The sequence below is a fragment of the Spea bombifrons genome, chromosome 7, assembly GCF_027358695.1.
Source record: "Spea bombifrons isolate aSpeBom1 chromosome 7, aSpeBom1.2.pri, whole genome shotgun sequence".
Lineage (NCBI taxonomy): Eukaryota > Metazoa > Chordata > Amphibia > Anura > Pelobatidae > Spea > Spea bombifrons.
In genome coordinates, this window is record NC_071093.1 from 11,571,475 (window position 1) to 11,598,229 (window position 26,755).

At 39.6% G+C, this 26,755-nt stretch overlaps 1 protein-coding gene across 2 annotated transcripts in view; it reads left to right on the forward strand.

Annotated features, from left to right (window-relative positions):
- The first annotated feature begins 11,179 nt into the window (after window positions 1-11,179).
- The window catches only part of ITGA6 (integrin subunit alpha 6), a 37,166-nt gene continuing 21,590 nt past the window's right edge, over window positions 11,180-26,755 (forward strand). For both annotated transcript variants that reach the window (XM_053470493.1, XM_053470494.1), the window contains exon 1: window positions 11,180-11,632. In XM_053470493.1, the coding sequence (XP_053326468.1) occupies window positions 11,460-11,632 (173 nt within the window). In that variant the 5' untranslated portion in view covers window positions 11,180-11,459. The remainder of the gene's footprint in view (window positions 11,633-26,755) is intronic.

Consider the following 26,755-nt stretch of genomic DNA (forward strand, 5'->3'; position numbering starts at 1 on the left):
TTTCAAAAGAATATGGACATTGGAGCAGAGAAAAGCAAATAATCTCATAGCAAACGCTCACACTGAACCAAACCTAAAGCGGGAGACTGGCATTTCAAATATCCACCTGTTGAGGATGTCTGGACACCATCACTCATATGGCGAGGAGTCTGGTATTAATACCCTCATCGGGTGCCACAAGGGAGTACTGTATGCCCCTGCTTGCACAGCATTTGCTCCTATAATGAGTTTTTTACGTGCTACTCCCACTCAATAGAGTGGCTTTAATGTCCACATAACGTCTTCTATGACCATAGAATTTATTTATTTTTTTGCTGTAAAGTTTTGACGGTATCTGGCATGATGTTAGCCATTTCCAGCAGTACTTTAATTGCACTTCTTTTCATATCACATCAACCCACCTCACATAATGTATTCACACTCTTTTCATACAACCATATAGACAGAATCCAGCCTCTTGTAAATACATGCCTGGACGCCTTCTGGCTTAGCCTCATAACCCGGCAATAAATATCACTTAGTAGACGTTAGCATAAAAATGTAATGAGCAAGGCCAGTGACACCATCTGGAGAGAGAGGAACGCAACAAAAGAGAGGAAGATACCCCAATAATAATCTTTCATTTAAAATATAGTATCCCTGAGTATTACAATTTATACAAATTATATATATATATAGTTCTACTGCTGGGGGCTGTGTACATGCATGTGCCCTGCAAACCTCTCATTGTGTTCAGGAAAGCAAGCATGCTGCCAGTAGGTAATGGCATATAAATATATTTAGTTAAAATGACTTTTTGCCAATTGATTTTAATCTACAGATAAAATTTAACTCCTGCAATCTGAATTTTTCAGAATTTTTATTCTCTTTATGATAAGTGCATAGAAAATATACAGTCCACTGCTGACTCTATCCCCCTATATAAATTCTACATAGCGCCAGGCTAGATTGTGTCCAGTCAGTAGTAAAACGATACGGTGGAGCGCATATTTCTGAATAAATGTAGTTGACTGACATGCATGATATACAGCAAAAAAACACAGGTATGCTGCAAAACCTGCAGGTTGTGACATGCGGACGATCTGCGAGGGTTTATAACAGATGCTTTGTGTCTGATATTTATTCATGAATTATGACATGCCCAGGAAACGCTACAGTAGAAGTGGTTGTGTGATCCATTAACAAACACACACCTATGGCAGCTATGATAAGTCACAAAATGTTTATCCGCAGGGCTGACTATTGCGTTTTGTTCCTGCTCAGGTACTGGTCACCAAGAGCTTTACAAGACAAACACACACCCTTTTTGTTAGTCAGATTGTAGAAGTCTAGTAATGATTAGTTTGACTCGCAAATACAGTGAAATGTCTTACAATATTAACACCTTGCCAAACAAGAAGTTTGTCGCCCATGCACAATTAACAAAATGTATAAAGACCAAGCCAGCTTTAGAACGAAAGAATGTGTATTTCATATTTAACAGAACCATCCCTAAAATGTAACTCTATCGGTCTCCAGCACCCCAAACCTGAACTCTCCTGCTAGACTAGAGAGCATTGGGGGAGCAGGCCTTACATGCGAAGGGATGCCTGGCAGGAGTTCAGCAGCGGCCCCTGCTAAATTAAATGAGCCATTTTTCTTTGTGAAACATTGTTTGCCTCAATTGATACCAACAAACAATTTCAGTCCATTAATGTTCCTTATGGACAATTTGGCCACATTTGTCAGGGTTCCAGTGGCATGGCAGTCTAACGCACAATTTGATGGCGCTATATAAAACAATACATAATAACTAAATAATATAGTATTCATCAGCCAACCCGTACAAGAACACCAATGTCCGTGGCAAGGTTTATGAAGGTCCTTAGAACATCATTCAATCGTCCTCCACAGAGCCCAGTAAATGTCCACCATGACCAATGCTGGTGCCTACCTCTGAAAAGAATAGACATTGACTATGAAAAAGCTGTCTAAATGTAACAACAAAGATAGAGAATATGCACAGTTATTCTATCAAGCAGATGCCCATTAAGGAAACATACAGCGATTAAGCTTGAAAATGGATATCATTAGGAGTAACAAATCCCTGTGTCTGTTTTTAATAATCTTGAGTCTGTCTTCCTAAAGCACGACCTAAAAGAGGTGATTCCCTTCAAACCTTTTGTTTCTATAAATTGACTAATTATGGTTATTTATGTATTGTTATGTGATATATTACATGTTAGAGCTTATTTGTCCATTGTACAAACTACATTGTGCTATATAAATGCGAAAAAAATTCTTGTTGATGTCCCCGCATTAATCATAACAGAAATGAAAAAAGAAAAAAATCATAACAGAAATGAAAAAAAGAAAAAATCATAATAGAAATGAAAATGCCTTTAGTCAATTTAAGAGTGGGAAGTTAAAGGGACAGATTGTCCCTGATAATCTGACTACAGAATAATGCATATTAAAATAATTTATATTCAAAGAAATTACAAGTACCTATAATAATGGTCCAATAATTTTCACCACTGATTGGCTGCTTCAAGCAGCCAATCAGTGGCAGAAAAGAACTTCTGTTGCAATCAATGGAAGCGCTTTCCACGCATGCTCACCAGCGGTCTCATTAGGCCTGAAGCCTATTGGAAGTATCTATATCAAGTGTCCTAAACTGAAAGTAACTGGCAATGGGGAAAAGGAGCAAATGCATATGAGGGGATTCTGCATTTTTAAGGGTGCAGACATGTTTTTCATGAAAAGTTCCCACAGTATAGATCATGGGAAACACACAGGGGGAGAGTTGCTGTTCGTGGAGTAGTATCCAGTTTCAAAGGCTAATTATTACTGAGTGACCCAGGGACCAGGTTCCAAGCTATACAGTGAGCGGTAAATTCTTCTTTTTAGCCAAGAAAAACAGGGCATCCTATGTAAAAATCAAACACTAAAGTCATGCTGTCAAAATCTGAGATATCTTCACGGAACGATCCTAAATGGTTCTATCATGGGCTATAGATTAATATTATATTATAAAGAATATCAATGCTTCCATTCCATTCAACATTTTTTGCATCTACGGTGACCTTCTGCATAATATTGCTGCTGAGCAAAGTTCTCAACATTTGTAATGGATTTGGTCACAAATGGTAAGTTATTAAAAGGAAACAACTGCTTCCTTATTCCTTATAGAGATTTTTGGATGTATTGTTTATATTCCTTATCAAGTATACACAGCTGAATCATCCATCCTCCTTATCTAACCCTTAAAAAATGACGTGGCTTCCATGCTGCTATTAGAGATCTCTAATACTTTTAATAGCATCATCAAAGCAAGTTTCGGGCTTCGTTGGGTGATCATAGAGATTACTGCAAATATCACTAGAAAAGTATGAACAATATGAAACTGGTAACAAGTTCCATCACCTATAAGGCGTATTCCACACTTGGTTGGCAAAGACTTGAGAAATATCTTTAACGAACATTATTAATGTTATTCTGTAAGATCCATATATTAGTCTTTTACTCGTGGAGCTTTCTCAATGAATTGTTTATTTACTCAATTAGTGCATATAGTAGAAAAGTCGCCAATTCTGCATTACAAATAATGCTAAATTATGTTTCTTCTGGTGAGCAATGCTTTAATGATTGGGTATATACAGGGTAATATTCACATCAAATAAGCCTAATTACACAGGCACACTGATCCATTTGAAAAAGTACATGGGCAGGGTATAGGCGCAAGTGAATGAATGAGAGAAAATTAACAAAAATTATAACTGTTTGTATTGGCAAACAATATAGAATGGATTAAGGAATCCTGGATACTTGAGTGGCTACAAGGAGTCCTAATTACAAAAAGTAAAAAGATTTTCCATTTTTATAGATGGGTGTGTGAATGGATAGGTAGGTGGACAGATGCTTCTGATTCATACACAAATGCTCTAATTCTTGCATGTTACTGAAAGTGTTCTGTGAAAAGATGGGTCTTGAGTTTCTTTTGAAATACCTCCATTGTGGTGTCTTTCTGGACTGTTTGAGAAAGAGAATTATACAAAGTCAGAGCAGAACAGCCCGCGCATGCAAATGAACTCTTGTCACATTATGATGGCAGGAATTTGCAGATCATACGAAGCAATGCGTGCAAGGGATTGGCAGAAATGTATTGGGATCAGATTTAGGAAGGAGGAATACTTTTTATGAAGGTTTCAGCACAATATACCAGATGATGTGCATTGTGCGTAGTGGCGCTAGTTGTAAATAAGTAAATAAGTATATACGTATAGAATTCCCAGATCAGTATATACTTTTAACTTGCTTTTACTTTTATAAAGTACATCAGTGACATGAAATGGCACTTGTTATAACATCTCTGTACAGACATCTATTGTGTCCGAGGGAGACTCCTCTGCATACTTATTAAATTAAGATAATAGCTTAAAAGGTTCTTTTTAAAGTCACACTATTATGAGTTAAAGAATTCCTTTTAGAGGCTGAGAGCTAAAGGACAGAACTAAATTCATTACGTTACCCATCTACTAAGAAAGATTAACCCAGCTCCACTAGAGATATGTCAGGGCTCAACAAATAATCAGTGAGTCATCTGTAGTCTGTCTCTAATTTCAAGTAATGCCTCCTAAACAAAGCAAGCAATATAATAGCGTCTTTGAGAGACTGCAGTTGGCAAAAGTTAAACGTGAAAGACATCACATCCTTTCCATTGTAGCAGGCGCGTTTAGTGTCGTTAGCATGTGCAGCTTATCTTTGTATGTATTATATATATTTATAAAAAAATGTTAAATCAGCAGCAGTATTCTTTAGCAGTTGTTTAAAATGTTACAATATGCCTAAAGATTGCTCCCGTTTCATCATACCGGAGCCTTCGAGGCTTCTGATGTCACAGCTGATTATCAGGCCTCTTCTTCTTCTGCATGTTTTATCACTGGACCAAGGGGGGGCAATTTAAGGGCACAGCCAATCCCAATCCAGGTCCCACCCAGGACCTGCCCCCTCTCTGCCCAGTATATTTGGGGTTACCCCTGACGTCCTTTATGTCAGCCACGCCCTCTTCCGCCTCTTATAAAGAGCAGCAGAGGAGAGCTCCAGAGGCCCAGTGTAGCCAAGGCCAGATTACACCGCTTGTCAACCTGGAGCGCTTACGAAAATATCTCCTCTTTTCTGACACCCAAACATTAATAAATAAAATGCGGTTAATGTGAAATAAAGCTGATTTCTCTACATTCCTTTATGATGTCACATTGTGTTCATGTTAATATAATACTAATAGTATCATATTTTTAATATAATGTAGGGCACACAATAATTTTACTACACAAAACAGGAGTGGAAACAAAATATACTCTTACGCTGCTCTAAACTGGCCTAGAGTTGCTATCCGCCATTGTCATTTAAGACACTTCCTGGTTGTGGTTCCTGGCAACCGCTCCACTCGCTGTTACATACAACAGTTGATGTTGCTTGCGTGCTTATCGAGCTGCAGTTGGGTAGAATCAGAATACCAATGGTTGTCCTAAGAAGGCAGACTTTGAGAGAAGCTGAAATGTCATGGCAAAGGGAAGCCAAACATTGGTTAAAGGACATCCCTCACCATACTTTTCTATTTTTAAGTTATTTTAACTTTTATTGTAAAGAATTTTGTAATGAATATATATGTAATATACGGTATATGTACACTGTTTTTTTTTTCTGGCTCACTACTAATAATGAGGCTGGATTTTTTTTTTGGTATACTCATCAAGAAAGCAGTGTTTTTCCCCCCAGAAGAAAGCGGTTTCAAACGCACGTGTTGAATTTTAAGGGTTATTGCCTGCAAAATTGCCTGCCAATGGTCTAATATGCCACATTATATTGTATTGGAACAACATGTCCTGTAAATCCAGAAAATAACATCATACATGCACTACCTGAGGCCAAACCTCTGAGACAGCAGCAAGTAAAGGCAAACCACAAAATATCTGGGTGTTGGCTCAGAACAGTCATACCTGTGAAATGTTCCTCTTAGTCAATGACTTATGTCTGACTTGCGGACACTGATTTTGAAATGTTAATAACTGTACATGTGTTAATATCAACTTTTGAAACAGTTGCTAGGAGCTGCTCTCATATACATTGTATGTCACTGGATACAGTAATAACCAGTTGGTGGAAAGGGCAACTTCTACAGAGGCCAATATATTTGTGGGTTTCCTCCTGCCTTTCTAAATGTGGATTATCAGTCCAGACTGTAGCACGCACTTTTTCTTGCATTTAATAAAATCTGGGTGCCATGCCAAGCAATCTGCTTTTACCTCTTTATCTGTCTGTATGTGTAGGTGAGGCAGAGACACCTTTCCAAGAACAAAATACCGACCACTTTCCAAGTACAGTCTTACCAACAGAAATCTAATGAAAATTAAGATCTAATAAATTAAAATTATAAACAGACATGGATTTTATTGATAGTAAAGATCATCTGCCATAGTCCAATATCAAAATGGCATTATAATGGTATGCTTATAAAAAAAGCCTTATCCCTTGTCTAATTTATTCTACTATCAACATCACAAGTAGAACTTGCATTGTATTGTCTCAGCTGCTCATGACATTTTACATCAATTATATTATTTTTTAGTTTTGTAATCTGTGAGCAGTATTGAAGAAGTATTCGAGAAGAACTAATACTCACTGGTTACAAAGTTGAGAAAAGCTAATATCTTTTCGCTATGTAATCCTATAATCACTTTGCACACATTTAATTTTCTCGTTTCACTTAGATTTCCCCAAAATGCAGTTGGTAATGGAAATGGCTAATGATCCACATATTAATGGGCTCCAAGCTATGGATTGCTAAAAATTGGAAACAAGGCTTCTTATGAAATATTGGCTCAAATTGATTTCAATGTATGATAGAAGAGGGCTTATGTTAAGACATTTAGTCCCCAATAACAAACATGATATTGAGAATAACAAAGGTTCCATCACCTTCTTTGGGACCATGTCTGTTCTTCAGAAACATTTTCATTTACATAGAAAGTCAGCTCCAGGAGGAAATATAGCATAACATACTTTATTCATTTAATATGTTTGTGATTTATGTATAAATACTTTTTTTAGTCTGCTTGTTTTTTAAAAATATATATATTGTTAATAATGTGACGAGCATTAAATTTAAAAAAAGAAATTGTCTCTTTTTAACCATTAATATTTTATTATTTTAATCATGTATATGAGTTTGTATCATGTACAAGACTGTGAAGAACTAATACTCAGTTGTTACAAAGTTGAGAAAAGCTAATGTTTCTTTTCTTTGTAATCCTACGTGAAAATCACTCTTCACACATTTTTTCTTTCAAGCCACTTAGTGTTAAATTTTACAGGCCTTTGCAGACCTTTTAATAGCGCTTGTTATTCACTTGCTCCAGAGAAATGGCATTCTGGGGGCCTTTAACTCCCACAAGGAGACAGTTTGCTGACTACAGCTGCATTCTGTCTTATTTTTCTGCCATTTTCATTCTATTTTGGAGAATTTGTTGCAATGTAATGATTAACATATAAATTACCTATGGTTACTAGCAACTGGAATCAACTGAGACCAATTAAACGCAACGTAAATAGGAATAGAACATAATAAACTAGTTAGTCATAAAAAAAAAAGTCATATACAAAGTTCAAACACCTTCCCCATCTGAGCTTTTTATGAGCACGCTGGGCAAAATACAGTTTACTTTTAAATAAAAAAATGTAAATAAAAAATCTGATAAATAATCAACAGATAATCAATAATAATAATTAAACAATCCACAACGGGCTGATCCAGTTGAAATTAGTCTTTGAGGTTTTTGTACGACCCCCAACTGTATAACACACAATGTCTTTAAGGGTTTGGAAATTCAACACCATGCTTTGTAGTGTGGAACCCCACTCAGTAAAAATATGGACAATTATGGTGTAGACCATACTGATATCTCTCACATGGACAGCCCCTGGTGTGACTCACGGAAGGTAAAAAGTTAAGGAGATGGGGGAAATCAAGGATTCCAGAAGAGGGACTCTATGTATCTGTCTTTCTTGCACGCCATACCTAGTAAATAAATGTTTCTGCAGCTTTAAATCTGTATGGGAGATCTGGCAAGATCCAGCCTAGGGTGTAAGGCAGACAATGGGCAGTGAACATGATGGCCCAAAGCAAGCTTGGAAGCCAACACACTCCCTCCATACTAAACGGTTACATTTATGATTTTATATATATATATATATATACAAGCAAATAACAGCAAAAAATATTTCCCAAAGTCTTTAAATAAGTATAACAACCTCCCCGTCCCTCTTGCCAATCGCCAGAGAAATGCACAGCACTGCCGTTATGTAGTCTATAGACATTTATGTTTACAGGAAACTTTATATCCAAGGGCAGATTATAGTACACATTTCAGATTAATGTACTTTAGGCATTAAAAGTTTTATATGGGTTCTCATTCTGGGAATAATACATTTCAAAAATATATATTTACCGTATCATGCAGGCTAGCAGAACACTCAACATTATAGCTGTTTGTTAATATATATATATATATCTCCTAAGAGGTCCCAGGTAAGACTTAGAACGTCTACACAGAAGTTCCTCCTAAGCATCCCCCTAAGTGTTATATCACATGAATGTGTCATTCACTTTTCACATTCCTGTAGCTAACAGCAACCAAATATTTAAGAAAGGTAAACTTTGTTTCAGGCAAGAGTACTAAAGCTCTTTTAATAGCACACAAGTGTCAATAGTGAACAGTGTGTGAATGGTCCTTAACATAATTACACTATTCTCAATGCGTGGTTGACTTGACTTATGCAATGACATTACTGTATAATCACAGGCGCTCACAGCCAGCTTGGCTCATATTGGATTGAACAGAAGATAAATAGATTTTTTTTTCTTGTTCGCCATAAACTTATGAGATCCTGCAAATACAAGGATTCATTAATACAGAATTTGGAAGTTATGTTTTTAAGAAACAGGACGCATCATGTTTTTAAGAGCTGCTTAGCTACGTCACCTCTAGCTTGTTGTCAAGTATCGGTTTTTAGTTTAATTGATTATTATTTGCTGAACAGCATATGTGATATATTTCCACTGGCTAAGAAGGCAAAAGCCTGGAGCTCAAACCAATTCAGGGGCAAAGAGCTGCCCTTTTACCTATTCTATGCCACGTTAATGAACCTCAATTAATTAGTTACCCTTCCATGGTGTGGGTGGCAGTTTTGACTGGCCTATGTAGGACTAAATATAAGTTTCATAAAGAGATAACCATAAAACATACATTCAGATTTTTATTCATTGACATGGCAATTGTAAAAGTACCAAAACCCAAGACCCCATGAGATCAAATATTGCCCTGAATGTATTGACTCATTTTTCGTTTGGATGATTATCTTTCTTCTTCCTTGTGATAAATTGAACCCAAGGTCATTATTTAACACTTAGAGATCAATAGAATGAAACATTGTCAACTCTATAGCTTCCCAGGCATGGCATCATCCATACTGCAGGGTGGTATTAGAAACTGGCTAAAATGCAAACATAGCTATATATTAAAATAAATGTAAACTAAGGAGGTACAAAATAAAATGTTATTTAATTGTATACCCATTTTAAATATAAACTTACTGAAACCTTTAAATATGGTTTGGCAAAATCCCAAAAATAAGGAGCCATAAGCACCACTTTAATGCACACTAAAAGCCATGATTAGAATGTTATGAGTTTGTAGGAAGCAAATTTATAAAGAATCAGTAAGATTGGCAAAAATCATATTCAGTCTCTGCTGTTAGTTACGCGAGGATATTTGACCACACCAAGGAATGCAAGCTTGGAAGAAGAGAATTCATTCCGACTTTATGCCACCGCGCGCCAGGTAAAGGTTTTTCGATTATTAAAGTCATATAGAGCCGTGTTTATCAGAATGAAACGGAAGCTAGTGAGGTGTTTACAATAACATTGGTGCAATTGATAGAAATCTCAAACTGGGTTTTATGATGATTGCTCCGAATTGCTTTATAACTCATAAATATGGTCTGTACGCTTTATTTGCTGACGTTGTCATGGAAATGGTAAGTTTCCATTAACTACGTTCATTGGATATGTTCAGTATAGTAACAGCAGCAAGTACGGAATATATTTCCATACAGATGAAGAGTTGGAAGATCAGGTTCAAAATCTTAAAGGAACGTGATGTTTTTTCTTCTCTAGGATCTGTGCTGCAAACAATGTTGATGTATACCGTCCAACATACATTTATGGCTTCTTCTATATATCATATGTCAAATGTTTCCTTCTCTATCAGCCTTATTTCTCCACATGTAACGCTAAATAGTAGAAGGCATATCCCTGATCAGGCCTGGAGGGCTGGGTGGTATTTGGGCAACAATGAGGGTTCACATGGAGCAAAACACCCCTTAGCACAGGACGGCTTCAGTATAACGTAGACTTTGTCTAAGGAAAGCTGAATTCAAATCTTCTACAAGATGTTCTCCAAAGAGGTTCCACAAGAGCGACGCATTTGCTAAATATTAGTGTTATTTTATGCTTGTTCTTTATTCATCCGTATGACATGAGCTTCCTCAGCGGATTCCTGATCCAGTGAAAAAGAAAAGTCCTCATTAGCCCTTTACATAGTTATTCATTTATGTTTATGGCGCCATCATATTCCAAAGCGCTGTACAGAGGACATAACAAGTAGTATATAACATAACAATGTGACTTACAGAACAACAGGTGAGGAGGGAGCTGCAATTAGGATAAAATCCTAGAAAATGATCTTAAAACCAAGAGTCCATATTTTGTAACATTCACACATTCACATCCTACTCAGCTTTCTGTTACTTTAAAGTTCTTTACAGGTATTCTTCCATTATTATTATTATTATTATTAATAATAATAATAATTATTTACAAACAGCTGCTGACAGCATCTAAGGGACTATTGCCAAGTACCTAAAAAGTATTTGTGCCCCCGGCAGCGGCCGGGATGCTGTTACCTGGGGCACTCACTTGCTGTGACTAAGGTATTACAATAGGAGCCCGGCCCGTATGCGCTGGCCCTGCCTGGGTACTGGAGGGGCCCCTCCCTGTCACTGTACAGACTTGAATAAAGCCCTGTCGGTTTGCACGGCGCTGCTTAGAGCCAAGGCACCTGCTCTGACTCCCGGAAGCTGCCGGCGTGGGTTGGGCAGGCTGGAGAAGACCTGAGCCTGAGGTCTGCAGACTGATTCTGGGCAGCAGGGCGGGGTCTGGCTGGCTCGGCAGCGCTTTATATAAAGAGCCCGAACTCCCGGAGAACAACGGTAGCATTCAGCCTGCGCGCAGAGTGGGAAGGGTGCGGGGGAAAGGCCACAGGGAGGGGGCAAAAAAAAAAGAGCGACGAAAGAAAGGGACCGTGAGAAACACCACAGGATTGCAATTGTCCCCGTCTGGGAGTGGATACTCGGCACTCATGGCTGCGGCTGCTGGCAACTACCTGTCGCTCTGCTTTGTGGCATGGGGCACCTTGGTGGCGGCTTTTAACCTGGATACTGAAAATGTCATCAGGAAAAGTGGAGATCCTGGGAGTTTGTTCGGATTTTCTTTGGCGCTGCACTGGCAGCTGGTACCGGAGGATAAACGACTGTAAGTCCCATCATGCATGCCATCTGGTGCATGTGCCCTTATACCCCTCCGTGTATATTCTGCACATATTAATGCATATTCCATACACATTACTGTATATTCCCGAGACCCTCACTGCGTGTTCCACACACCTCACCGTAAACCCAGTGACACCACTGTAGGTCACACCATAGATATCACTGTAGGCAGGCCCGGACTGGCCATCGGGCACACCGGGCATTTGCCCGGTGGGCCGGGCCACGGCAGGGCCGCATTGATTTAGGGGCTGATGGAGCTGCAGCTCCAGGCCCCTACCCTACCTACCGGGTCCGCCACTCTAAGGGGCCGGGAAGTCCCCACCAAGGCCGGCCTTACGGGTCTGCGGCCGCACAGGGTATAAATTAAAACATCGGGTTTTTTTTTACTTTATTTAACATCCTCCATGTTAAATAAAGTTTTTTTTAACTTTATTTAACATGGAGGATGTTAAATAAAGTTGAAAAAAAACCCGATGTTTTAATTTAAACCCTGTGCGGCCGCAGACCCCTAAGGCCGGCCCTGGTGGGGGCTTCCCGGCCCCTTAGAGCAGGACCGGCCTTTGGGGTGTGCGACCGCACAGGGCGCCACACTCCAGGGGTCGGGGGGCGGTCCGCACCGGGTGCCGCTCATCAGGGGGTGCCAACTTGCGGCACCCGGCACCCCTCCAGAGACGGACAGTAATGTCCGCCGCTGGAGGAGCAGGATCGCAAGGGAGCGGTATCGGAGGTCTTTAACAGACCTCCGGTTCCCTTGAGTGATTTTAAGCCGGGTTCAACCCGGCTTAAAATCACTCAAGGGAGCCGGAGGTCTGTTAAAGACCTCCGATACCGCTCCCTTGTGATCTGCACGGCAACAGCTGCTGTGTGCCGGGATCTGACAACAAACCCCGGCGCACAGCAGCTGTTGCCCTCTGAACCGGAAGAAGACAGAGAAGACAGAAGAACTGAAGAAGAGGAGCGAAGAGGAGGAAAAGGAGCTGTAAGGAGAAAAGAGGAAAGGTAGGAAAATATTCAGTGAGTGAATTAGTATATATGTGTGGATTGGTATATATGTGTGGATTGGTGTATGTATGGATTGGTATATATGTGTGGATTGGTATATATGTGTGGATTGGCATACGTGTGGATTGGCATACGTGTGGATTGGTATACGTGTGGATTGGCATACGTGTGGATTGGTATATATGTGTGGATTGGTGTATGTGTGGATTGGTATATATGTGTGAATTGGTATACGTGTGGATTGGTATACGTGTGGATTGGCATACGTGTGGATTGGCATACGTGTGGATTGGCATACGTGTGGATTGGTATACGTGTGGATTGGTATACGTGTGGATTGGTATGTGTGTGGATTGGTATGTGTGTGGATTGGTATATATGTGTGGATTGGTGTATGTGTGGATTGGTATACGTGTGGATTGGTATACGTGTGGATTGGTATACGTGTGGATTGGCATACGTGTGGATTGGCATACGTGTGGATTGGCATACGTGTGGATTGGTATACGTGTGGATTGGTATGTGTGTGGATTGGTATATGTGTGTGGATTGGTATACGTGTGGATTGGTATATATGTGTGGATTGGTATAGGTGTGGATTGGTATATATGTGTGGATTGGTATATGTGTGTGGATTGGTATACGTGTGGATTGGTATATATGTGTGGATTGGTATAGGTGTGGATTGGTATATATTTGTGGATTGGTATATATGTGTGGATTGGTAAGTGTGTGAGAGTGATGGGTGTTATGCTGTACCATTTCCAATGTCTTTTTCATGATCTAATTATGCTCTAAAAGTACATCATAACTCCCATCACTCTATACTGTTCCATACAGTGGCAGAGCTGGGAGGCAGAGGCCTTGCACCCCCACCGCAGGACTCCTGAAAGGTAAGTGAACTTCAAAGAGGGAGAGGGTAGATAGTTAGGAGGGGGTAGATAGGGAAAAGGGCATGAGACGGGGGAAAGAGGGTAGATAGGGAGAAGGGAGTGAGAAGGGGTAGATAGGGGAGAAGGGAATGAGAAGGGGTAGATGGGGCAGAAGGGAGTGAGAAGGGGTAGATAGGGCAATCATACTCCTATCATGCCAAGTCTGCGAGTACATCCTGGAATCTGGGTATGCCTGGGCATGATAGGAATGTGATTGCTGTTAACAATCATATATATATATACATATAATATTGTTTTTTAATTGTTTTGTCCTATTTTGGTGTGTTACTTACTTTAAATAAAAGTGTTAGATTTTTTTATGGTGTGGGGAGGTCATATTCGGTTTCGGACAGGTAAATGCTGCATTTTCGGTTTCAGTCCAGAATTCGTTTCGGTGCATCCCTACTACTAAGCCAGACAATGAAGTGGTAGGCCTACACCACATCAATGTTTGGCGTAGTATATAGTGATTGGTGTTATGCTGCACTATTGTCAATGTCTGGCTCAATGTATAGTGATAGGGATTACGCTGTACCACTGTCAATGTGTGCCTCAGTATATAGTGATAGGTGTTATGCTGTACCATAGTGAAAAGGGGGAACATAGTGAGAAGGGGCAGATAAGATGATGAGAGGGGGTAGTGTGAATGCGTATGAGAATGAATGAATAAATGTGTGGATGAATTGTGTGAATGCGTATGACAATTAATGAATTCATGTGTGGATGAATTGCTTGAATGATTTGTGAGACTGCATTAATGAATGTGTTAATGATTTGTGTGAATGATTAAATGCAAAGATGGTACATGAAGGGTGGGCTTTAACAATAAATAAATAAATAAATAAATATGGGCTGCTCAGGCTTAAATGCCCGGGCCTATTTTTTGTCCCAGTCCGGGCCTGACTGTAGGTCACACCATATATATATAGCACTGTAGGTCACACCATATATATATATTATATAGCACTGTAGGTATATATACATATAGGTGACCCTAGATACACCTGACTGCTTTTCCCATACAGCTCATGAGGACTGGCCGTGGATAAGTGCTACTTGTTGCTTATTTCTTTGGTGTTTGCACTAAGTTTGGGGAATTTGTTTATAAGGCTGTTTGTTTATTTAGAATAATCACTAGATAAGTAGATATATATACTACATAAAATGTACATCTACATACAGTTCAGTGGACCTGAAAGACCATGGCTGGTGGTGAACCTACTGAGAAGCACAATTTACTATATGAAGATGAGTGCTGGTTGGTAAATTCCCAGGAGGATCTGGAGAAGTCCTTGGGCATCCTGGGGCTCTGATCCAAGCATTTATAACCCCAGCAGTGTGCTTGGCAAGGGTTCATACTGTCCCAGTGTGTAGCCAGAACCCATGGTGTCTCCTTGAATAATTCGATGGAGTTTACATGAGCTATGATAAGGGATCTGGGATGTTGAGAAGCAATATACCTCCTTTCTATAGATTGTACATATGAAGGCACTTCATACATTAGGTTGTTAGCTATTGTCTGCTAACATCTGCCAAGACTGGCTGTTTGGTGGACTTTGTAACTGCGGAATTGTTTGATCTTCTCAGGTAAATGATTAAACTGAACCAACTACTTTGCTTATTGGTGTTACTCTAAACCATTACTTCTCAGGCATTCACAGTGACAGGGTCAATAACCCACTATAATACTACAATCCACCAGACCACGGTGTTGGTGGCTGCAGTATATTTTGGGAATTCATTGCCAATCGCATGGTTCCTGACTTTATTCCCCATTATTAACTGTATAGAACTTTCCACAGCAGCTCAGGGTTCTTGTTGAGGCTTGCAGCCTCTGGCAGTTAAGCAGCTGTGGCTGGCTGGGTATATTGGGAGTTGTAGTCTGGGTGTTACATGGTTGCCCATCCTGTTGACAAGTGACCTTCTTTGGTGGTCTAAGCTATCAGCTGAGGGCAACTTAACCCAACCCCCACTTTGCCTACCACCTTATCCCTTTCCTTTTAGAATGTGTTTGAGATTCAGCCCATTTATGTTTGCATTGTTCTCTGTTTGCTTGAACAGACTTTTGAGTGAAGTTGCCTGTTTTCTAGAAAGATAACTTTTTCAGTTCTTATCATCCTGAAGGGTGCTCCAAAGTAGCAAAGATTTTGACTTTTATTGTAGTCACTCGCACAGAGGAAGACTAAGGAGGTGAAGCTGCTAAATAGGAAGCCGCAAGAAATATTTGTGTCTAGCTTGGTGGCGGTGAAGCCTTTGCAGTAATTAGGGAGCTTTTCACTTCTGTGATTTTATGGATTTTTACAGAACTGGATTAGGTAACCTGAAGCTCTCCGGCTCAAAACAGACTATAACCCTCATCATCCTTAGATATCTACCTATTATTTTTTAGCTTTCCTCTATAGACTTTCTAGAATTGTTGACTTAATTTTATACTAATGGTTAAAAAAATAGGTAGAAAATCAATTGCCGAAATTCATAACAATGTAGTTTTACAACACTGTCTGAGAGACAAATGCAAATGTAAAGCATTTCTTATTGTAATGTGTCTCCCGACCCCCTAACACTTGAAGGAAAACTTTTGTTAACAGTTCAGTAATTCCAAACAGTGACCTTTTTGTGCCTACACATTAACCAAATCCCCAGATACAATCTATCTCACTGTATTTGAATGTAAATGCTATTTACTGAGGACTGGCTGTAATTCCACCTCTTATGACATAAAGGATGTTGGGTGACATCAGCAAAACTATTACCAGTACAACTGTGCAAAAATGCCGTAAGGATTTCAAGGTCAACATCAACCTGATTTTCAGTTGATTCTTCAAATTCATTAAGGCCACGCAAGTATTTTCTTTTCATCCATTAAAATAATCCAAACAGTTTAGCTGCTTAATGAATACTTGGACAGGCTAAAGTAGAAGCCTTACATATGGCCGCTCCCCGCCGGAATTCTTTGTCACTAGCTTTCTGCGCAGTAGAGTATATCTCAGTCATTCCAGCCTTTGCCTACACAGCACCATTGGTTAGAAAAGAATTCCAGGGCAACAACAAAGGTCAGGTCTCTGAAAGGCTTGGCCGGGGATTATAGCAGGCAGTCTATTGTTATTCAACAAGCTTAGTCCTGAATGGAAAAAACACAAAATATTCAATTGGTGCGTAACATTTAACCCCCCCCCACAAAAAAAAAACCCATAAATAAAACAGCAGCGGTTTAAATCTTTTACCATCTTTTTTTAATGAAAAATAGCATGGATTGTTGTTGGGAGAATTGTAAAATTTTTATCCGGTATTATTGAAACAGTGTATATTTTCAATATGTTGGCATTTTAGCTACAAACAAATAATGTTTATAAATAAAGAAGTTACTATACATCTAAAATTCTCTCTCTCACAAGAAAGGCTTGGCTAACCCTATATAATGTATGGGTAGATCAACGGGATTTCTGGAAACCATTCTCGTTTAAATTTTTGAAGAAATTTGGGTGGAAGCTCTCGAGTTCTCCTTGGTTAAATTTTTTAGGCTTTGTTATTGGACAGCAAGCAGTAAGCACTTCAAAGTGTTGCTTTTCCCCTGCCTGGAAGGTCCTTTTGTGCTATTGATTGATCTTTAAAAGATTCTAGAATGTAATTCCTTGTAAAGATCTTTGGAATATGAATGAAATGGTAGTTCATCTACTGTATCAATGGAGACATTTTCATCTGGCCAAACACATCTCATGCGTACCGAATAGCTAGGGGGCGAGGAAAGGGGAAAATGTTTGTGGGTGGATTGTGGCGGACCCCCATGCATTTGCAAAGGGCAAAAGTGCGTATGATGTCAGGAGTGTCCCTTTTTTATTAGATCTATCAAGTTTGTCAGACTATAAGATAAGATCTGTTACAAAAATTCCCAGTACTGAAATAGTTATTATCTCAAGGCACCTGCAATGGCAATAAATCTCAAACCACTTGAAATACTGATTACTCCTGATTAATGGTCAGCTTCCTTAGATGAGTCCTTCTCATTCAGACCCTGCGCTGGAATTTCTAATGGCTTTTCATCCGGCATTGATTCCGACCCTCCCAGCTCAGGACTGGCAGCTGTAAATTTTGCAGCTTTGGAATTCCTGGTTGCATTTGACAAGGTTGAATGCCTTACAAACAGCACTTGTTAGAAAAATATTTACGCTTATCCCTACCATTTAATGATTTACTGCCCCACTGTTATATCAACGGAGACATTATATTATTTGTCATTGACAGCACATTTCTTTTTTTTTCTATAGAATTTTGTTAAATGGACGATATAATGTTCCAGACAGCCTCCCAAAAATCAATGTATCTCAAAGCAGTTTATGACTTTAATATACATTCTTTAAAAGAAAATAGAACTTTCCAAAGGGAGTCTAAAGAGTCTCACCACTGGTTGAGGGGGTGAGGGTTGAATGCATTTGGGGTATTTGCAGTAGGGACACTCATGAATTAAAGTGCATATGATTACACTTTTTTTCAGACATAAAATCCCCCGCTTTATGTTTCTATTGGCCACTGAAATTGATAATTTTTGCAGTATGCGGTATCGGAGTACTGTTGGACGTCTATTTCGTTTTTAGGATGGGCTTTCAAGAGCATCAACCTTCCTTTATAAAGTCTAGAGGAAAAACTGAACAGATGAAATCCATCCTGTCAGATATTTGTGGCAGTGTATGGGTCAAGAAAATATGACTGTTGAGGTGCAGATCACAGCGACCTAAGGTGGTCATAAATGAAATGGGTCCATGTCAGAAGAATTTGGAGGTGCGATGAGTGGGAGAGATAAATGACGTGCTCGCTGCTTCTGTATGGGGTGTTTGACTGACAGGAGTGCAGTGGTTTTTATATTTATATGTTTGGTAATTGAATGTATGCGTTTGTTCATCCTTGGGTGGCCTTTTAGGCTAATTTCACCTATGTAACCAGGCCTGGACTGGCCATTTGGCATACCGAGCAAATGCCCAGTCGGCTGCTGGCCATTAATGCCTCAGACTCACCCTATCTGCCACTCCAGCAGCAGGATATGCCCGGCATGCCGGCGCACTACGTGAGCATAAAAACCGTAGCATGCAGGCACGCATATGCAGCCGTTGACCACACACATGACATTATATGTAACCCCATGCCCCCCATTGTGAGGTTGTATGTAGCCACAAGAGCATTTCCTCAGTGCTGATTTTTTTTTTTTTTACTAATAACCACTTTTTGTATTGGTTTTCTTTCAACTGTGTTTTTTAGATGCATATTATGGTTGAGAATTCCTGAGCATATCAAAAGGTATCCGATGGCTATGGCTATGGATAATGATTAATATGTCATCTATATATATATTTGTGACAGCGTTGGTATCATGGAAAAGCATGTGATGCAATAAATAAGCCTATAGCCCATTCATAAAATACAGTTATTTCTCTGATCCCAGGACTTCCCTGCTAATAACTAATCGCTGGCACATGGGCTGAAAGCACATTCGGAAATATTTGCTCTTGAATGTAGTCTCAGAGCCTAGTCTTGCCTGTGCATGTCTGCACAACCTAGCAGTCAAGGAATGGTGCTGAACAATTAATTGACTATAACAGCAAACACGGTGTAAACGTCTGAGTGCGGACACTTCATACACTCGCCTCTAACATTCATAGAGTTAAAAGCTGGGTATCTTATCTGAATAACTGCTATAAATAGACCTGTTGGTGTTTAAGTGGGGTGTCCAGCCTGACCTATCCCATAATAACTTAAAACAGAGGAAATAAGGGAGATTAAGTTGCCCTGCTTCTCAGTGTATTTTCAAGACATCTGTCCTGCTCAATTACTCATAAGGCTCTCCTTGAAACATGACTGCTCAATATGCATTAGAGGGTGTGTGTGTGTAATCAATCATCTGGAGGACCTGTTAATCTCATTCCCCTACTGATCCTCAGTACTGATATTGAACATTTACAATTCAGGCTGATGACTTATTTATAATTAGCAGCTGATTTAGAACATGCCTTTCACAAGATCAGATATGTCTCTCCACAATGCTCGGAGAACATCAATGAGTCCCACATAGCTTGTTGCATCACAGAGGAGGTTGGGTATCGAAGGCTGAATAACTGGGGGTTATGTATATAGAGTGACTCTGTTGCAATGATAGATTTATGGCCTTACCATGGCAACCATAGGATGATCCTACTGACTCAAGCAGTCCACTGATTACTTTGGCAATAAAACAACTTTTACTATACAACCACTTTACCTACACCAACAAAACGCATCAATGTAACCAGACACACAATGTTATTGCTTGTTTACTCATTATCACTGTTGCTGGTAGTATTCTACAGGTAGAACCTTACTTTAGGAAATCTTTAGATTTTGGAGGCTTCCAGAATTATCTGCATTCGGCATCAATCCCTGTTTACTTAAGTATTCAGATTAGATACGATTTTATTAAAGTATCTGGCAGTTTACTTACAGTTATAAATTTGATTGCTGGTTACTGTTTAGAGCTCCTTAATTATGCAAAGAAAGTGACGGACTGCTTTGCATTATTGATGAAATGCATCCTTGCTTTACATTTTTAAGCATCACTGACCAATTTATTAGTTGTTCCTTATGCATTTTTAATGGAGATGATGCACTGGGTTTTCTTTATGGGGGCTTTTACATTTGGGCAGATGGGTTTGACAAAGCATACTGATTTGTGAAGCATGCATATCTTGTGTTTTGAAGATCATAACAAACCATGGTGATTGTCTGCAGGTTCTAGAATCCTACATCTGGTCAGTGACGCAGAATATTATGTGGTCAATGTGGCTTCTGCTGGGACCACTAAATTTAAGTGCTTGATCTGTATGGCACATCCACAGGGTGAGCCATCAAGTTTTGAAAACTCTGGCCTGTACTTCTAGTTCCTAGTTATGGAGTTAATGTTCTTCTTATCCATGTTTATATAGTATCAACAATATGTCTTCAGACTTTTACTCTGAATTCAAAGTCACATTACAACACTATTATCATCACAACATAACATCTAGAAGATACGGTTTGGCAGCCTGTGACCACCCATCTCTGGTTAGACTGCAAATCCCATGGAGGATTTCAAGTTGAAGAGTTCTATGTTTGTACCTTGAGAAGAGCAGGAAGGGGTGTAAATCAGTAAAAAAAAAGTGTCTCTGTAAATGTTGCTAAACGAAATACACAATTAATTGGAGAGGAAATAGATTTCTAGAGGCATGTCCATTTTAAGCCAAGACAAGGAATACAATGTTATAGTTTTCCCTTTCTGATAACCTTCCCCCCTGGAACAGATAAGCTATAACTGGGTGTACACACACACATCATACCTGCCAACAGTCCAAAATATCCTGGGACAGTCCTGTTTGAGTCCTGTCTTGGCATAAAAATACTGCCTATGCACAATGCATTACAATGTGCAGAGGCAGCATTGTGTTTAAGCTCTGTATGTCAGAGACGCACACATCCTAAACGCTGGTAAAGGAGCTCCAAACACTCGGGGACAGAAGGGGTGGGGCCTAAAGTAGGTGGAGTCATCAAGTGCTATCTAATTTAGGCTCCACCTCCTTTATGTCCCAGGACACCTGGAGCAAAGTCGGCAGGTGTGTATATATATATATATATATATGACAAACCCTGTAGGTGAGGGCCATAAATGTCACAGTCCTCTAGGGCAATAAGGCTCAGGAACACCAATTTGGAGCAAACTGTGATTTATTTGGAAGTGGTCTAATCAGACATCCCAAAACAAAACAATAAAAATAAAGCTTAGTTGCCAAGTAGAGCCCTCTCTGGCTATACGTTTGTGGCCCAGACTGGTCAAACTAGCTACCCACTTCGCTTCAGGGCTGCAGGGGGTTTTAATGTATAGCACCTGTGATGTAGGCTTCATCAAAGTCTTGGACTAGATCCTGCAAACACAGCATTGTCCCCCCTGCTCTCTAAATGCTCTACCCCAGGGATCCATACACAAGATGTGCACAAAATACAGAACATCTCCCTGAGGCTATACAGCATCACAGTGTATGTATATGAATACATAGTCTCTTTTACACAGTACACATAAATAAAGTCATTTGTGAAATGTAACACACACACACACACACACACGCTACCCACCTCCTCCTTATAAGTATCCCAGACAAAGCCGCATTTGATGTTTAAATGGATGATTGAGCCATCTGTCTGAATAATTAGTACTAAAATAATTTGCTCAAGGCTTGGCTGCTCATGAAAGTAAATCCCTGTATCCCTCCACTCTCTTTATTCTAAGAGTGCTGGAAAAGTATTGTTTACACATCGATATTGTGTTGAAACAGTCGACGGAGGACACATAAGCTGCGTCTGCACAAAAACACAGGCCACACATCAGAGATAGAAGGATTCGTGTGCTTTGTCTCTTCTTGGAACATGGCCAGGAATATTTTTGTCACAGAGATAACATGGTGCTATCAGAGTGAATGTATTAGCGTGTGCCTTACCATACCATTGACTTGTACGCTCCATTCTGTTATCAATGGGAAACCATGTGAATCACTATTTCCTTTACTAAACTGTTCCTCCGTTACCCTTTATTATCACGGAGAGCTGGGATCGGTTGCTGTAGACGGGAAGTGGCAGAAGTTACCTTGCGTGGGGTTAATGGGAGATGTAGGAAATAAAGTAAGATTTCCCAGACCCTGCAGTGATGGCGGCATAAACGGAGTCGGGGCTGGGAGCTGTAGGTTTGTCCCACATCTGTGTTATTTAAGAGCAAGGTGCACCTTAATGGGGGCTTACAGGGCTGTCTGCAGCCTTTGAAATATGGTGGACATATTTCACCAGCTGCTTATATTACAGGATTCTTTTTACAGGGTACTTAAAACCTTTCTATTAAACGGTCACGGGTTATGGGAAAACCAAGGTCAACAGACGAGAGCGCTCAAGAGCTAGCGGTTGAGACATGCAGTGTATCTGTGAAAAGGGGAGATGTATTTGGAGGAACTGTCATCTTTATAGCTATTAGTTCAACTAAATGACACGCGTCACTTTAAAGCGTCAGGGCTGAATTTAAACCCCATGGATGGCTCTGCTCCTAGCTTTTGGGTTATCACCCAAGCAAATTGAACATTGTCATTTCATACATTCTCAGGTGTAATGTACTCTGATAGGGTCGCACAAATTAGGATTTGGTTACCCTGAGGTAGCATGGGGCAGAAAAGCACACCTTGTCAGTGACTGAATGCTTTTAACATCCACAGAAACATTGTAAGCAACCTCAGTAGCCCACATTGGAAGGCCAGTAGACAACAGGAACGCCATTCCTGAAATTTAGACAGAAATTCTAGGCAAAGATATCTTATTTTTTTCTTCTTTTTTTCTGTTTTGATTATTAACCGTTTGAGTGCAGGATAAGTGATGATTAGTGTATTTCAAACTGCCTGCATCTACCATACTTGGGTGCACTGATGAGAACAGATGGCGGCACTGTATGGTGTTGAGCAGTTGTTCGCAGATGCCTTGGTATACATTGAACAATCGCAGAACTAACCATCTGTTTTATGCTTGTGGAATCGGAACTTCTGCTTTGCAGAAGAAATGTTCGGTTATCCACATCTACGCAGACAGCTGTCTTCCTGTCTGGTGAAAGTCATCATAATATATATATTATATTTAGCATAATATGGCTGGCCGCTGATAAAAAGGGAAGAAAGGACAGACTAGACGGACCGAATGGTTCTCATCTGCTGTCAGTTTCTATGACATAGAAGGTTCAATAGGTGATTGTACTTTACATCATACTATCTTATTGGGATCGATTTAATAAGCTATACTGGCTAGAAATTCCCTCTTTTCATGGTTAGTCTATGTCTTGATATTGATGTGTTTCTGTATCTATATTTGATTACATTTCTATACATGTACAGGAGGTGGGGGCCGGACAGGTTATATGATGCATAGGCAGCTATAAAAGTTGAATAGTATACATAAACCCACAAGGTGTGCAACTCGATTCACATTCTGACTCAATGGGGAGGCGTCCTTTGCGTTTGTGAAACATCTCATAGCAACATGGAAAGGAGAAAAGGTTTGCATGTTTCAACTAAACCTGTCTTAAATCCCCAATACATGCAAGCCAGCAAAAAATTCAACCTGCGGGTCATGATTTTAGTCTGAGCATGCTAGTGTTTAGAGAAGCCTGCGTGCGCTGTCAATGCAACATTAACCATTTGTTTCCTACAGCTCTGTTACAAAATTTCCTAAACAAATTTGGGGAAAGTCTTTCTTTCTTCTTCTTCTTTTTTTTTTTTTTTTTTTTAATGAAGGTTTCCAAGAAGTAAAACAAACAGTTTTTGGTGCTATAGTAAATAATGAAAACCTATAAAGTGACATATTTCAAAACTTGTGTTAGTTGCACATTGGGACGTTGGGACACCAATATAGGAAAAATGGCCAATTTTAAAGGGTTCTGTGAACATGTGTACATTACACATACATCTGGAAGTGGTGAGACTGTATTTTTAAAACTTAGTCAGCCATAGTATTTTTTTTCTCGTTAATCGCATCTCCCTCCCTACACTTGATTACTGGCACAATTCCTTCTTTGCTTAGGCTGTGTGTGTCTTTTCAACCTCCGTGCACCAGACTGTGCCCTCATTATCCAAATAAAAGGCTGATTCTCCGATTGGCATAGGGTGGCCTGATAAAGCTGGCAACTCTTACATATTCTTGGTCACCAATCGTTGCGCTGGCAAAGACGGTGACGTGGGCAGGGAGGGAGTTAACGCCAGAAGTGATTTATTCGAGGCGCTCCCAACTCTTGGAGTGCTGCGGGGGCTGAGTGGTGCATTCAGTCCTCATGGGTAATATGTGATCAATCACCTGGTAGTTCAGCATACGGTATATGTTAATTAACCTTTCTAAAAAAAAATCAATGTTTATTATTTTTGTTTGCGTAAGTACCCTGATTTAAATCAGAAATGCAAAACTTTAGGTACATAAATAATACTATCAGTGTTTATGGGTAGTTAATATGTTGGTAGTAAGATTTGAAGCCCTGCCAGTATCTACTACAACTGTTTGAAATATCAGAGCCCTAGCATCCAACAATTGGAATAAAGACATAGTTGGTTATACAGCAGACTTTAAAAGGCAAAAACTGTTTTTATGGATAATTTGTATTTCAGGTTAAATTCTGCTGTGCTGTTGGCAGGTCTTGACTTTCCCGTTGCAAATCTCTCACTTTCCCTGCTTTGGAGTCACTTTGTAGAGCCAATACCTTGTTTTTATGCAACCTGACACCTTACATGCCTTGGCGCCAAAGCCGCTCTGTGCTCTTTGCAGAGTAGCTGTTCCACTTAGTTTAAACCTATACGAGTGAAACCTTATAGTTTTAGTCCATTAGTAGCAGAAAAAGGTGTATTGTTCTATTTTTCTTTCAAAAGCCAGAGCTCTTTTTACATCATTTTCAATGCAGAATCCTTATGAGTCCTCTGGACTCCTGTTCCTATCATCCCTAGCGTCCTTTTCCAAACAGTACGGAATGTAGTGCTTCATTGTAGTTTCATTTTAATATGAATTAATATTTATGTTTAAGCTAACAAACTGGGCTAGGAGGTTTTAGATTGCACGGCATGCTCACGCCATTCTTATACCCGTCTCTTCTAATACGCCACCTGGAATGAAGCATTAGAATACAGGTACAAACAAATGGATACAACAATTAACCCCTTCGGCAACACACAGACTTAACATGATAATTTATATATTAAAATGACGACTTCTGCCCGTATATGAATGCTTCTGTGTACTGTGTAGTACTTGAACATACCCAGAAACAACATGTAGAATTCATATGTTCCAATACCAGCCATAGGTTGACTGAGTGCAAAAGGCATAGTCCTCATTTAGTCCGTCTGTGCTTGCCTTTTTTGGCATGCGTGAATAATCTTGAATTTTTAACTACGACTAAGTTCCTTGCTTTAGTATTATGTACGCATATCACTTTTTTTTCTCACCTTCCCATTGTTCTGGAAATTTACCCATTTGTAGCACGGCAGCATTTGCTGAATACATTGGGGGCTACTTTGCACAGCACAGGCTCAGTAAACTCAAGGATTTGTCAACGTAAACGCTTGACATTACAATTAAAGTAAAAGGTTTAAGCTACTCACAGGCTAGATGGTTTATTTTATCCATGGAGGGCAGGTACCTTCTACCTAACATATTCACTGGCACATATTTTTACACACTCATACTTACACACTCATGCTAACACACAAATACACACTCATGTTAACACACACTCACTCTAACATACATACACACGCAGTCCCACTCTCTCTAACCCCCCCTCACCTCTCACACCTCTCACACACTTACTCCTTCCTTAACCCATTTACTCTCTCATTCTCTAACCATACAGAGTCTACTTTTTAGCATGTAACGCAATGTTACGCGACCCAGACCGGCCCTTTTTGAAGAATTTTGGTCCTGAAACCACAGCTAAGAAAAAAACCATAGTGAATGCACTAGAGAGCAAACATATACCCTTTTCCAGGTCCTTGGTTTCAAGCTAAGAAACTAACAGTGTATGTTGAATGACTTATAAAGTATAGAAATTTATCGCAGGACCAAAATTCCGCACCCTCTCCCCACTCTCACCCAATTCTCATTTAAATAGGGTGTGTGTGAGATTTCGAACATTGCCTTCTGCGTGCATACGATTGCATGGAGGAGAATTCAGTCCCTGAGGGCAAGGAGGGTAATGTGTTGGCAGCCATCAATACTCAAGGGAATTCTTACCCTGGGGGTGAAGGCGTTTGCCATAACAGCTTAACTTTTTATGTCCCAGATGATCCAAACTAATCTACTCTCAGGCCACAGGGGTTAAATTCTGTAATCTATAAAATCAGTAGAATATCTTAATTCGGCTGAAATTATAAGAGAGGATGGTTATAAAGTCCATTCCCTCTTGTATGCATGAATTTATATATACACTCCTGTTGCATTAACGATGTCTGCACTGTATTTTTTATTACAAAAATGTTACAAGCTAGACACCTTTAAAAATATTCTTGCTTTCCACTGTATATCAATTTAAGACCAAATGCTTTTATTCTGCAACTGAACTACTGATATGTGTTTGTTAACTATTGCGTGTTATATCTTACTTCTCTAGAACA